At 41.1% G+C, this 14644-nt stretch overlaps 2 protein-coding genes across 9 annotated transcripts in view; one reads left to right on the top strand and one right to left on the bottom strand.

Annotated features, from left to right (window-relative positions):
- Positions 1-935: 935 nt before the first annotated feature.
- On the top strand, positions 936-8169 carry fam131aa (family with sequence similarity 131 member Aa). Of its 4 annotated transcripts, none has more exons than XM_079650073.1 (5): positions 936-1196; positions 4168-4279; positions 4355-4531; positions 6950-7084; positions 7231-8169. In XM_079650073.1, exons 2-5 carry the CDS (start codon positions 4189-4191, stop codon positions 7728-7730), a joined length of 903 nt encoding a protein of 300 aa, XP_079506199.1. In that variant the 5' UTR covers positions 936-1196; positions 4168-4188; the 3' UTR covers positions 7731-8169. The 4 variants fall into 4 exon arrangements, with proteins under 4 accessions (XP_079506199.1, XP_079506197.1, XP_079506200.1 ...); XM_079650071.1 differs by lacking the exon at positions 936-1196 and adding an exon at positions 1276-1630; XM_079650074.1 differs by lacking the exon at positions 936-1196 and adding an exon at positions 3110-3335.
- Positions 7847-14644, bottom strand: part of clcn2a (chloride channel, voltage-sensitive 2a) — a 47577-nt gene continuing 40779 nt past the window's right edge. For all 5 annotated transcript variants that reach the window (XM_079650061.1, XM_079650060.1, XM_079650059.1 and 2 more), the window contains 5 exons: positions 13693-13761; positions 13026-13064; positions 12824-12928; positions 12233-12319; positions 7847-11477 (listed from right to left, as the gene is read on the bottom strand). In XM_079650061.1, the coding sequence (XP_079506187.1) occupies positions 10962-11477; positions 12233-12319; positions 12824-12928; positions 13026-13064; positions 13693-13761 (816 nt within the window). In that variant the 3' untranslated portion in view covers positions 7847-10961. The remainder of the gene's footprint in view (positions 11478-12232; positions 12320-12823; positions 12929-13025; positions 13065-13692; positions 13762-14644) is intronic.

Below are 14644 nucleotides of genomic sequence, written 5' to 3' on the forward strand. Positions count from 1 at the left end.
GATACTTCAGTATGTTTAGTAAACTGAATTCAGATGTGAAAAAGGGAAATCGTAGGTTTTGATTTGGAAATGTTTTGTTTGTGAATACGTTTTTTGCATATAGAAAATTGTAATTCAGGAGAGGAAACGTTGGAGTGGTTCCTCTGAAGGTTGCTTCATGGCTGCATTAGCCCTCTAGGTCACCTTGGAGAAAATGGGCTGTAGACCCCCCCACTGAGCCCTCATTTTCCAGCTGAGTGTATGCAGTCTGTTGTCTGAAAACAAACACATACATACACTGTAGCTTCAGTATATTTTATATATTAATAAAATGTCAAAAAACGTCAGCATTAGTATTATTTTTCTGTTATGTCCATTTATTTTTATTTTATTCAAATGTAATAAGGGGAAATATCTTATAATTATTCATAATGTAAATTAACTTTAATTTTGAGCCAAAAATATTTGCCAGAATAAAAATTACAACAAAATGTAAAAAAACAAAAAAGTTTTAAAAATAACCAATAAAGCTTAGAAGGCTAAAACATACTTATATTTATATTATTATAACAAAATGGAAATAACAGGAACATGAAAACAAATGCATTGTGATAATGATGGAAAATAAGACACTTGATAAAATAAGATACAAATATTATACACATAAGTGGGTTAATCTAGTAAAATAGTTTTTTTATAAAAACAATTTTTTAAAAGATATTTCCAGCGTTTTCTTGACATCAGACTGCAGTGGATTCCGCACATTACCCGCATGCCCCCTGCAGAGTCTGTTTACCTCACCACTGCGGAAGTGTACGGTAAAGTAGCCTAAAATCAGAACAAAAACTAAAAAGAGAGAATAAGAAAAGCAAAAACCAGCAGCAGAGCTATCCAGGGCCAAATCTGCAGGTGACTGTATCTTGATGCTGTCTCTGCGGGGAGGAAGGGGGGAGGAGTTCGGGGGGGCATAGATGTGACACCGCCTCGCGCTGATGACGCTTACCATCGGGAGGCATTTGGACAGCCAAGTAACCCACATAGCGAGCAACAAATGGTGCGTCTGAACCGGAGACCTGATGCTGGAGACAGGAGCATGGTGTTCCCGCACCCTGAGAGCCATTGATGCTGCAGAGCGAGCTGCACGGGGACATCCGTCATCTGTTGATCGGATTGGAGACAATTAAGCGCATTATCATGATGAGCGGTCCCACTTACAGGTAGGATCATTACAGAACACCGAGCAACGCTAGTGAAGGGGGCGTTCAGGGCAGGGGGGGTCCGGGTTGTTTACCCGATGCAGGTCTGGAGACATTGGTATGCAGATGCAGACTTCAGAGGTTGCCTGGAGACCTGCTGCTGTTGCTGTTGCATCTTGTGCGTTATGTTCCCATAATTGAAGGCTACAGGCCTGCAGCAGTCAATGGCGATGATGTGTTGTTCAGCCGTCAGCGTGTCGCTTCTGTTGATTGAATTTCCGGAAAAAAAATCAGCACTGCGGCTCCATCCATACAGATGCAGGTGTTTGGCTGCAGTCGACCCCACTTGTTGGTCCTGCAGGGAGAAGTCACACCAGAGGCTGACGATCACCCTGTGAGACATGTTTAGTCATGTTTGTGTCAAAAGAAAGGCACACTGCTGTCTGCCTCTGCAGGTAGGCTACAAGATAATCAAAATATGAATGTGTAAAGGACTTAAAGCAGCATGATCACAATTGAAAATCGTTCTACATGTTGTTGTTTTTCAGGATAAATGTCATTTAGCAGCATGTGTATAAGCTGACAATCAGCATGAAGTGGGAGTCTTTTTAAAAAGCAACATCACATAGATGCTTCAGAGAGGCCAAATCGTGCAGGTTAAAAAAGAGAACAACAAGCAAATATAAAAGGGAGCAGTCACAAAACGTTTGACTGCTTATCATTTAAATTATTGGTTAATCTTTTATTTCTTTCGAGTCATCAAGGCTGTAAATAGTGAATATATTTACAGAAGTGGTTCCAATAATGGGGTCCAGACACCTTAATTGGGTCACAGCCTAAATCTGAGTGTTCTCAAGATAATTAATTATAGGACTGAAACTAATAAATATTACAAGTTCCTGAGGAATACGCCGATTATTTTCTAGATTCACTAATTGTTTCATCTAGGCTATAACATCTCTTAAAATTGGGAAAATGTTCTCAAGTCAAAGGTGATGTCTCTAAATGTCTTGTTTTGGTAGTCCTAAACCCCATTTTCTAAGAAAAGACAAACCCCAAAAAGCAGGAAATATCCATATTTGAGAGTCTGGAAACACAATTTTCTGACAATCAGTTTTCAAAATAGTTTGCTATTATGTTTTATGCCAATCAACTTATTGTCGCATCTTTAACTGATTGCAACGAACAGAGAAAAAAACATCTTTTTTCTTTTTTGGAACTTTTTATTTATTTTTCATACAGAACATCAATAGAACATACATGGAGATGCTTACATAACTGCAGCTGTTGTACACCAGGATTAATCATACATACCCTCCTTGGGCACCAAAAGGACATACAGTTTCTTAGTGTTATCAATTTCTATATTGTGCAAACATTATCAACATATTACAGATATTATCACTCCCCCTCATCGGGAACATGATCCCACAATACCTGACCCATTATGATAGTAAGAGCCAGTGCTTTACCAACCAGAAGAAACAAGTACAAGTGCAGTTAATAAAATAAATGAAAAATAAATAAATAAAAATAAATAAGTAAAGATTTGCTGCTAGAGATCTGGTGTTGCTTGTATTAATGGGGACCATTTTTCTTCAAATTTCTCAGTTTTCAGCTGTAGTCTTGCTGTGATTTTCTCCATTAAATAAACATTTTTTACCCTGTTTCTCCAGTGGACTACATTGGGGGGCTGCGGCTTCAGCCACGAGACCATTATCATTTTGAGAAAAAACAATCTTATACAACATAGTTTTGCTCTTTTCTTCTCCCAACCTTGTCGACTAGGTAAAATTATCCAAATTAAACATTCAGAGAGGAACATTTCAATTTGACAGTGAATATTTTTTTGTTTTTCGAGGAGACACAGACTGAAAAGGTATGGAGGGGAACTGCGGTGTGACCGTGTGTAGGTGGTGACAAACGAGGCTAATTGGCACATGACCTAAAAAATAAGCTGATTTAAGTGTGTCTTATTCTGTCAACATGTTCTAAGATGTCCACGGTGCTGAAAGTCTTGCTGTGTGTTTATCACTGTGGAGCATGTCACACATGTACTGAGCTCACAGGAGTGATTTGCAGCGTTGAACGTCACCCGGTCGTCACATCACTGCCCCCCCACTGTGGGCCTCTGACACACATTTGATTTTTGACTTCAACGTAAGCCATTAACTGCAGGAAGGAGCCTCTCCTGTGGGGATGATCTGCTTAGGGATATCTGTCAAGTCATGCACATGCTCGGTTTGTTCAGGCTACATGTTGTTGGACTCACCTTCCCTTCAAAATAAGACACATTCCCAGCAGCTTCTGCAGATTTAGCCGAGCAACCAGATCGACCTCCTGCAGCCATGTGTGTCTTTGTTCTCGGCCGAGTAGTTAGTAGGGTGGCAATATCACTTTTAATATGGATCAGCTGGCTGGAGCTGCTTAACGGAGCCGGTCAAACACCATATGTCAGCCCAGTGGCTCGAAGAGTGTCCGCCTTCCTTCAACTCTCTCATCCATTACCATTGTAACAGGTTCCTTTCGGCTTACAGTGGCTTTAGCAGCTGTTGAAGTTAAATGTAGGGCATAGCTGTTTGCTCGTCTGCCTGGTGGTTTAAACCAGAAGACCCGAGCTGTGACTTTCAGTTGTGTGGTTGCTGCGTTTTGCACCAACGCTGCAGAATGAGGCTGAAACCCAGAAGTAGAGAAACAAGGGAGATACTGAGAGAAGAGGTAGGAAAAGTATCTTTTGTAAAGCTCTGTTTGGGATGGAGCACTTATTCTGGCATGAAGGCCCAAACGTGTTTGTTTGTGATTCATATTTGAATTTTTGCTTTTCATTGACTTGCTTTTAGATGTTTTCTCACAGTGTAAATATTGGCCTGGTAAACATTTACTGTTCTGTGGAAATCCTGGAATAACTGACTAGTGGTGGGTGTGACCCAACAAAGTTCATTTGCAGCTTGTCAAACAAGGAGTTTTGCTAAACGTCTAATCTGTTTTCCAGGTGAAATCTGAGGAGAGTGAAATGATTCCGAAGTCAGGAAAATCTCCAGCAGACTCGAGGAAAAGTGTCGGCATCCATGAGTTTGCAGCACTTGCCAGATCCTCCTTGAATGGTATTTACTTGATTTCAACCGTTTATACTTGATGAATGAATGTCTAGAACTAAAACATCTCCTCTCTGCGTTCAGGTATCTCTCAGGCAGTGAGGGACCATGTGACCAAGCCCACCTCCCTGGCTCAGGGCCGGGTCGCCCACCTCATCGAGTGGAAAGGTTGGCCCAAACCTGCGGAGCCGCCGCCAGCCGCTCACTTCAACTCCTACTGCCATCTGAGCGAGGGAGAGAAGGAGGCGCGCTTTGCTGCAGGTATTCATTCTGCCACCTTCAACCAAGGATAAGAGTTGTATCCAGCTTTAGTGTTTAACTCGCTGTTTGCGTGGGCATGTCATTTACACTGGGGATGCTGGGGACCCACCACTTTTTAATATGGCTGATTTTATCCCTATTACTTTTTTCAGTCAAATGTGCACAAAAAAAAAACTATCCACCAAGAAATGTTAATTCACTTAAAAACTTTCACAGAGATTTATTTGCACAAGAAGAATTCATAAAAGGAAATGTCAATACAAAAACTCATTATTAAATTACAAAAAAGTAACTTTAAACATTTATTGAGATAGTTTCTTGATTTGCCCCCCCCCCCCACCCACCCCATTCCTGGTCATTAGCTGCTCTGACTTTAAACTAACCCCCATTAAATTAACTAAAAGTGTATTTTAAAATCTTCTGACCCTTCATGTCCACGCTACTTTTGAAGACCCTTAGGGCACGTGCCTCCTCTTGCTTAGCTCGGTTTAGCTCCAGTATACTCTCCTGTCAGTCGGCTAATCCCCCGACCCTCCTGCCTGTCAGCGGTCCGCCCCGCCCACCACGCTGTCTCTGGGGTGATGTCTTGTATTGGCAGCAGATGGTGGCCTATTAGACTCTCTCCCAGAACACTTCACTGCCCACCGACGGTATGACCGCTCCTGCTGTTTCACTGTGACTCATCCTCTGTGGCGCCGGCGACATCAAGGGAGGGAGAGAGGGATAAAGAGAGAGGTAGTGACGGATGATTAAGTATTTTTTCTTCACACTTAGATCAAAGCTCCAAAATAAGCTTTTTAAAAAGCTTGTGATAAGAGCTGAAACGAATAGTCGTCGATAATTAGGTATAAAAAAAATCAACATAGAGTTTTTGATGATCAATAAGTCACCTTGCTCTTAAATAGATACCATCTTCTTAAATGTAATTATTTATACGTTATCCTATATGGCGAGCTCTACGTCACATTCTATATGCAAACGAAAAGACGTTTATAAATCGTTGAACCAATGTTTACACTGAAAAACAATGAGTTAATGTGCTGCGATGATATCACATAGGATTGAAATATGGCTTTAAAATTGTTTCATGAAAATAAAATACACACATCCATTTCAGGGTCTTAACAAGGACTCAAACACTCTTTGCTCTTTCGACAACAGAGGCCAGGCTGGATTACATTTACTCTCATAAAGATACAGACAGTTTTCCTCCGTTCACTCTGAGCTTAAGTGTTGTCCCTTTATCGGGCTAGAATCTCGTTAAACACACAATTAAATTCACAAAGCAGAAATGTAGAGGCAGTATAAGTGACAGACAGTCGACGTTGCCCTTATTAAATCAGCCCCTCTAAAGCCAAACCAGGCTACATGTGCTACATAGAGTTTTTGATGATCAATATCAATGATCACCTTTCTCTTAAATATAGATATCATCTTCTTAAATGTAATTATTTTAGGCTTTTTAAAGATCAAAAATATTATTATAAATTGAATATTTGGATGCATTTCTGTCTGCAGGTAAAACTAAATGTAACCTTGGGCTTTGGGAAATTGTGTAGTACAGTTTTTTTTAGACAAGGCTATTATTAACCAAATAATGGGCCCATTATAAAGCCCTAATGTTTACGTCACACGTGTCAAACTCAAGGCCCTGGGGCCAAATCAGGCCCTTGGTGGATTTAATTTCGGCCCACAGGATAATTGTTAATTACTATTAGATCTGGTCCGCCGGTATATTGCACGGCGGAGGAGGGTTTCCTCAGCTCAAAGCCTGACCCCAAACATTGATGATTATGCACCCAAGATGAGATGCCAAGTATCTGGCTTGAACGAGCATCACAGAGCAGCACACTGAGTTTCAATGGATGTTTCCTTCTGCACTTTTTTTCTCATGACAACAGGGCATGTTTGTTTTTTCTTTTGAAGCTTTTGTTGGCCTATGGAAAAATGCAATGATAAGAAATGACTCTGCAGATAGAGCCATACAAAATGAATGCAACTAATTATTTAATGTTTAATGTTGTTTTTATAGGCAATAATTGAAGCTTTGTTAGTTCCAGGTTGAATATGTGCAATAAGTTCATTTCAATAAGTTCAAACTGTGTATTTGAGTTTGACCCCCCTGGTTTACTTAGTCTGACAGGGTAGCAGTTTCACTCTTTACTTTCCTTATATAGACATGGCTGTACTGTCAGAAAAAATCTGATTTTTCTTTCTCCACTCTATTGAATACATTCATCTTTTAAACAAGTCACAACAAATCTGAGGGTGTCACAGGATTCAAAAGACAAACCGTTTTTTTCTTTCCTTTCTAGAAATTCAAATAAAACCAAGGAAAGAAAATAACCCTATTAAAAGATGCAACATTTCCTTATTTTAAGGTTGTCATAAATGTATTGGACCTGTTTTCTCTGCTAGGAGTGGCGGAGCAGTTTGCCATCGCAGAGGCTAAGCTGCGTGCCTGGGCGTCTATAGATGACGATGAGGAAGACTCCAATGATGAAGACTCCCACACCAACGGACAGAGTAAAACCCCCTCCAACGAGAGCTCAGGTATCCACAGTCTCCTCCATCTTGTTCATTTCATCATTTCCATCTTCATTTCTGCATCATCTAACAAATCGCCTTCATCTTCCCATCCCCCTCTCCCCCCTCTCCCATCCATCTCCAGGTGTTCTGACTCTTTGCTCCTCCCTCAGACGGCGCCGCGTACCGTCCAATCAGCGCTGCGCCGAGCCAGCCTGAGGGCGAGGGTGTTGAGGCTCCGACCCCTGACTGCCCCCTGTGCTCCAGCACTGCGTCCCACACTGACCCTCAATCCTCCCAGACCAACTCTCCCACTCTACCCAGCGACTGCCTGAGCCCCTTCCTGGATGAGGAGGAGGAGGAGGAGAGGGTGGAGGGTCAGGAGGAGCCCACTGTTTCCCAGGAGCAATGCAACGAGGTCTGCATCCACAACAAGCCTGAGTGGAGACCCCGAGCCCGGAGCAGCAGGTTCGACTCCTGCTACTCCACCTCTCACTCCGAGTCTCCTGGAGAGGAGGACGAGGAGGACGAGGAGGAGGAAGGCAGCGTGTTTCACGAGTTTCGAGCGTGGCAATCCAGCAGGAGAAGCTTCTTCTCCGACCGCGCCTCATCCGGAGTGGCGTCCTTCGACGAAGAGGAAGAAAGGGAGGAAGTGGAGGAGAAGAAAGAGTAACTGATGTGATGTGTTGTCCATCTTTATGTCTCTTTGAGTCTGTGTTGATTCTGGATATGATGAGAAAATCGATTCTGCTTTCACTGTAAACCTCTCTCATCCTCCTCTTCCCCTCCTCCTCTGATCATCTCCTCTCCACTCGCTGCCTTCTGTCTCTCATCCTCAAAGCCTTTCATGTTCTGGTCTCGCTCCGCCGTTTATCGCTGCCGTGAAACAGTATATATATTTATTGGAGAGTTCAACCAGAATGTAAAGCTGTTGTTCAATCGGAGTTTTGTACATCTGTTTGTGGAGAGTCATGTGTTGCATTGGTTTTCTATGGATATTTTGTAGTGTCGTTTTCTCTGGGTCATGCTGTGTCATGTGGGGTCGGGCTATGTTTGATACTGAATGTCTGAATGTCATGAATATATAAATAAATGATTTTTCTAAAAAGGAAGATTGTCTTTTTTTCCTTCACTAAACTGAATGTACAACAAATGAAAACAACTTCTGAAGGTGTTTTGTTTTTTATTTAGTCATTCACTCATGTACAAAAACAATTTCATGTCCTCTGAAAAATAACAATGGCTGTTGGATTTCAAATGCATAACTCTCCTATGTACAATATCATGTACGTAGATCTCATCCATGTATTTCCATATGTACAGAGCATATACAGGCCAGTGTGCCATATAAAGGGAGATACTACAGACTTATTGCTTAACTATATACGCTGCAAATTTGCTTATACACTCTCTACATTTAACTCCTTATACGTTATCCTATATGGCGAGCTCTACGTCACATTCTATATGCAAACGAAAAGTTAAGACGTTTATAAATCGTTGAACCAATGTTTACACTGAAAAACAATGAGTTCATGTGCTGCGATGATATCACAGGATTGAAATATGGCTTTAAAATTGTTGCATGAAAATAAAATACATGCATCCATTTCAGGGTCTTAACAAGGACTCAAACACTCTTTGCTCTTTCGACAACAGAGGCCAGGCTGGATTACATTTACTCTCATAAAGATACAGCCAGTTTTCCTCCGTTCACTCTGAGCTTAAGTGTTGTCCCTTTATCGGGCTAGAATCTCGTTAAACACACAATTAAATTCACAAAGCAGAAATGTAGAGGCAGTATAAGTGACAGACAGTCGACGTTGCCCTTATTAAATCAGCCCCTCTAAAGCCAAACCAGGCTACATGTGAAGTAAACTATACTCATGCTAAATACAATGTGCTTCACCGCTTTGGAGCCCTGTTACTAAGCTTGGCGGACCTTTGGAAGCAGTGGCGGTTCGAGACCAATTTTACTGGGGGGGCCAAGCTGGGGCCAGTTATTTCATGAGAGGGGCACAATAACAAGCGGGTTAAAAAGACAAAGGCAGTATAAAGTAATTGTGTAAAATAAACATACAATACAGTAATTGATATTTGTTTTTGTAAGATTATTTGTTTTAGTAAATGTAGGTTACAGTCCTTTGTTTCAGTAGTTTTTTTCATTCAGAGCTTTTGTTTTAGTAACATTAAGTGACAATTTAATTAAAAAACATAAACAGTATTTGCTTTTATATAAGGTAATGAACAGTTTAATCTCCACTACATCCAGGACTCTGATTGGACTTAGTTCCAATCAATCGTAATATTGTAACCAGGGGCCACAGGGGGTCCCTGGTCAGTGTTACGGGGGCACTGGTCCCTGTTGCCCCCCCCCTAGAACCGCCCCTGTTTGGAAGTTGCCTTTGAACGGTAGATCTCTGCTGATTCGGGGATTTTCGAGGTGACATGGAAACCATTATTTGTTAGTAAATTATGTGTGGTAATTAAACAATGGAGTTCTGACAAACTAATGATGACACTGTTGCTATTAAACCCTCTTTAACTGCATTATTACTGTATATTTATTGCATATCATCAAACACCTTTATGTATAAATATTATCAGCCACTTTCTAGTTTATTGGTCCACTGATAGTGAATAGGTAGTAGTTTCAATTCATACCATCGTGTGCTCATTTGTTCTTCTGTGCTTTGTCTATTATTGTTCCCCCTCCATTATTTGTGCGTGACTTTTATTCTCTAAGTAATGTAGTTGAAGACATGATAACAGGATTTTATTTTTGGCATGAAGACTCAAAATATGTTAAAGAGTCCAAGATCTGAGCATGGAAAGGAAAGTGTCAAAATGTCTCACACACACACAAAACATACAGCTTGCAATATTCTAAATGTTTCTCATGGTCAATAAACCCCATGAAAAGATACAACTAGTGTATTTGGAGACCACCATAAAACAGAGCTAAAATAAATGCCCAACGAATGCACTAGTTACGTTTGAGTAATATAGCCTACAGTACCCAGCTTGCTGAAGTGTTTAAATTAATGTCACGTAAAAAGCGACATCATTAGATGAGCATAAGCTTTTGATTATGGTCCCCTTAAAGGTCGTTCTTGATCTCGTTTAATTGAATTTGAAAACACACAATTTAACATCGGTATATGCTCAGTTAAAAAAAAGGGAGATTTTAACATCTATTATTCCATCAGGTGATAGGTTCAAAATCTCAAGGCAACTTAAAACTGATATTTGTTCCTCCACTGATTGAGTATTGCACTCCTTGAACATTGTCAGTCACGAGGGACAGTCTAAATAAAGGTTCAACATTAATGCAGCAGATTGTTTTCTATCCAATTAATTATTCTTCCTTGTCAAAACCTGGTGCTTAAATTACCACGTATGCAGCTGCAAGCAAAGAAGAGGAGCTATAGTGGTCTGGTCATATCACTTCTCTGTATCTCACTTGTCAATTGAATCGTAGTTCATGAAGGGTTTCTGAAGCCACAGAAGGTTTTATATCATTTTTCTTTATATAAACAGTAGTACTCTCTGACACTGATCTCCAGTATTGGCCCCTCAGCTACGTGACCCACCGACATGCGCAAATGTTCTACTAGAGCTTTCTCATCACTTTTCCCAGCTTGAATTGGTTTTGATGTTTTCATGGGATTTCATTGAGTTATAAAAATATAGAATACAACCAGCTTTATCCTTTAAAACCAGCATTTGCACAGTTTGACAGAAACACATGATGATAATGATGTCACATGTACTCATTCTCACTCACTCGCTCACACAACAAGGTTAGAAACAGGGTATCTAGGCTGGACTGGGAGGTGAGAGCGACCTCTACGAATGTAAGAAACATAAATATTCATGATGCGGCAGCGAGGATCCCCTCGGGTCATTCTGATTGGGCCTTAGTGTGGGCGGGGCAAACCTCTCCCTCAGGTTCTGATTGGTCCTTGTTCAGAGACGGGCTTCCCTGATCCTGCTCCGTGTGGTCCGGCTCAGGAGTGTGTGTGGGGAGGTCATAGTCACAGGCCAGCTCCGACTCCTCAGTGTGGGAGGGGCTGCAGTCAAAAGTGAACTCTGATTGGTCCTCGGTGAACGAGGGGCTCTCCTGCAGCACCAGCTCTGACGACTGGCTCGAGGCGTCTCCGGGGCTCGCCTCAAACTGCAGGTTCGTTTGGTCCGAGAAGTTGACGGGGATCTCTTTGTACGCAAGGTCTGGCTGGTTCTGCACATTTGGACGGTTGGGTTCCCGTGGCAACGAGAGCCCCCTGTGGCGGAGGCACAGCTTGTGTAGTTCTGTTACCTCGGATACATTCGAGCTGTTCCCACTGTCACGGAAACTGGCCAGAGGGGGGCGCACCTTCACTCCGGTCACCGTCACCGAGCCCTCGATGGCCTTACGCAGCTGGAGATACAGAGTGACAGAAAAAGGCAGTGAATCAATTGTATAAAAAAAGAAAAAGGAATGGGGAGAGACAAGCGATAATATAAAACAGGGGAAATTCTCCATTAACTGAAGCCAATCGATGCCACATTTTACAAAAGGAAAACTTAAAAACACACAACTCATGCAATGTAATCAAAGTCTGAATTATCCAGTCGTGTGTGCAAACCACATACATCTTCCATAAAATCTAACCAAAAAAAAAGATTCTCTCTCTTTTTGTCCTGATCCATTTATATGAAAACCTGTCTGAAAAATGAGCTGATCAGATCGTGGCCACTTTGTGATGTCATAATGTTTTTTTGGGTTGTGGAACCATTAGCCAATAACCAACCAAGGTAACCCCCCCCCCCCACCTTATCACATGAATCTCCTCCTAGAGCACCATTACGTTCTTTTTAACCAAATATTTCGCAGAGGTGCGTGGCAGCTCATTTGCATTTAAATCTAAAGGCACAGAATCAGCACTTTTGAAACAGGGCTGAAACAGAGGGGATTATGGGATGCTGGCTGCAATGATCTGTTGGGTATTTCGAGCCAAACACTTCAGAGACATGTTTTGAATATATCTGAGACCTATAATACATTGTTGAAAATGAGCATAATAGGGGACCTTTAAATATAGGATCATCATTTTAAGTATATATTTTAACAATCATATCAAAAAGAAATGTTTCAATCAGAAGCCTGAAAAATTAAAGTAAAGAAATGTAAACCTCTTTGAGAGAGACGACTCCAACCAGACGTCCCATGCTGGTCACGTAGGCGTGGTCCAGGCCCAGCAGAGAGAAGATAGTGTGGGTCTGTGGAGGGGCAGAAATTAATGACTTTAATGAGAATAATCTACTTCTACACTACTTCTTCCACCACTGCAAAGCGCTCAAGAACAAATGAGTGATGAGTGAGTGTCCCTCCAGATGGTCATTTGGCTGATATTGTGCAGAATGATCCCAACATTAGTCAATGCATTAAAACGCCATTAAGAATTACTTTATAATTAAAGGGTCATTAAGTACATTCAAAGCACCTTTCAAAGAATTCAACTGGGGTTCATGGACCTCATAACACCTGCAGATTTAGTGCCAGGTCCTTTAAGCTGTAACACCAGGATAGCCCATCAGTCTGGTGATTAAGCCCACAATGAACTACATTTGTATAGTACTTTAACACAGTTTGTAGTAATTAAACACATGTCCACTAAAAGTGGTAAAAAATACACATGGTTGGCACATTTCCAGGCCGTTTATTGTCTAATATTCATATCATAAGTTGAAGTCAATGTTATGTAGGTCTTTTTTATAGTGTACCTTGTGCAGAGATGTTTGCTCTACCAGCTGGAAGGGAGCAGGATCAATCTTGCAGTTCTTGAAATCCACCGGCTTGTCGAGCTGCTGCTCCTCCCACTCAGCTATCTGCAGGGAGAACGATAATGAAACAATTACACTTCTAAACTTTTTTTATTCTAAAACACAACTTAACAGTATTGTATTCTGTAAATGCAGCTCTCACGTCTGATGGAGTCATGCCATCTTCCGTATCAGTGGAGTCCTAAAAGACAGTCCAAAAATCGACAAGTAAGATGTACATTTACCCTGTTTGACACACACACAAAGGTTTATATACACAAAGTTACACCATTAAGTACACTACAAAGTGTACCAACACAAACACATTTATATTTGAGTGTTGTATGTCTTGTAATAATGGACCAAGATTCTCTTTAAATAAAGATGATGATGATGATGATGATGATGATTATGTGTGGGGGAAATCTGAAGGGGGGATCTGTTTGTGGCTGTGTGTGAAATACAGAGCTCTACGCTAATTAGTCACTTATAGAGTTTCAGAGGTTTACGCTGAGATTTGATTTATGGGTCAAACTGTTAACACATTTCTCAGAAAATTAATTACACCTTCAGCGTTAAATTAAACACAAACAAACAATGACACAGAAGGCATATTAACAGCAGTTACAAAGAAAGCTGATGAGATACCTGTTTTACACTGATGTTGAAAAGACTATGAAACCTTTACAGCCCCATCTCTCTACTTCTCTGCAAAGCCACTCTGACGCTTTGTATGTTGCACCACAAATATTTTGGCCCAGCACTCACTACGTGCGTGTCGCAAGGCAACGGTTACTAAGCAACAGTCTCTAGGCGGTAGACAATCTTACCGCCATGGAGATCCGCACTCGTTTGGGCTTGGGTTGTCTTTGTTCAGGAGGAGCCGGCCCAGCCGGGCTCTTCCGACCGAGGAGAAGACATGAACACAACATTAACAGAGCTTCACAGTTTCCCCCTTTATGCTGCTGCAACATTGGTTCCCCGTCTGACTTCTACCAGGAGAAGTCACATGACGTGGGCACAATGTTGCTGAAAGGGTATAATTATTACAGTACAGAAGAAGACAAGGGCAGACAATCTGTAATGAAACCCAATGTTAATACAACATGGGTTATACAATGCCAGAAAAAAAGGGGTCTGAACACCACGCATTCTTGTTTGGGACTTTAAGTCGTTGTGATTGTCTCTGTTGTCTCCATAAGGAGCTATTATGTTGAAACAAAAATGGCATTGCACATTTTCACATACTGTTAAATCAGCTTTTGGTTTTCTGATGAAATGCCTCGACAACTGTTTTAGATTTATGTCTTCCTCAGGATAAACTGCAACAGCTTTGATGATCCTTTAACATCCCTCAATATCCATCAACAGGCTCACATTTGTATTTGTCCAATAATGTGGTTTAACGAATAAAACCTGAAAAAACTATTGACATTCCAACACTTATTAGGTTCATTGCTTGTTAGGGAATGAGATGAACATGCTAAACATCAGTATATTAACATTAGCATGTTGATGTTAGCATTCATCTCAAATAACCACTGTAGTCTCTCAGTGTTCTTCATTACATTTAGCTGTGTTAAGACTTCATTAAGTCAGAGGGTGTTGCACTGATTTATTCTTCCTTACAAATCTATGTCGCTTAAGTTGGCATTGATGAATGAGTCAATATATTTACTGGTCAGGAAAAATGTGCGGGCAAAAGCTTGGGAACCACATGCTGCATAACATCGAGTTATACATGTTGAACACCAAGACTGAATGTTTGAATGGCTGCTTTCT

The sequence above is a fragment of the Notothenia rossii genome (genome assembly GCF_949606895.1).
Source record: "Notothenia rossii genome assembly, chromosome: 9".
Taxonomy (NCBI): domain Eukaryota; kingdom Metazoa; phylum Chordata; class Actinopteri; order Perciformes; family Nototheniidae; genus Notothenia; species Notothenia rossii.

What these genes read in the sequence shown, in the direction of transcription:
- fam131aa (XM_079650071.1), top strand. Translation starts at nt 1,577, where the DNA reads ATGTTTAGTCATGTTTGTGTCAAAAGAAAGGCACACTGCTGTCTGCCT. An exon ending in TGCCAGATCCTCCTTGAATG is followed by an intron (nt 4,280 to 4,354) that starts GTATTTACTTGA and finishes CTCTGCGTTCAG; the next exon opens with GTATCTCTCAGGCAGTGAGG. An exon ending in CCCCTCCAACGAGAGCTCAG is followed by an intron (nt 7,085 to 7,230) that starts GTATCCACAGTC and finishes CTCCTCCCTCAG; the next exon opens with ACGGCGCCGCGTACCGTCCA.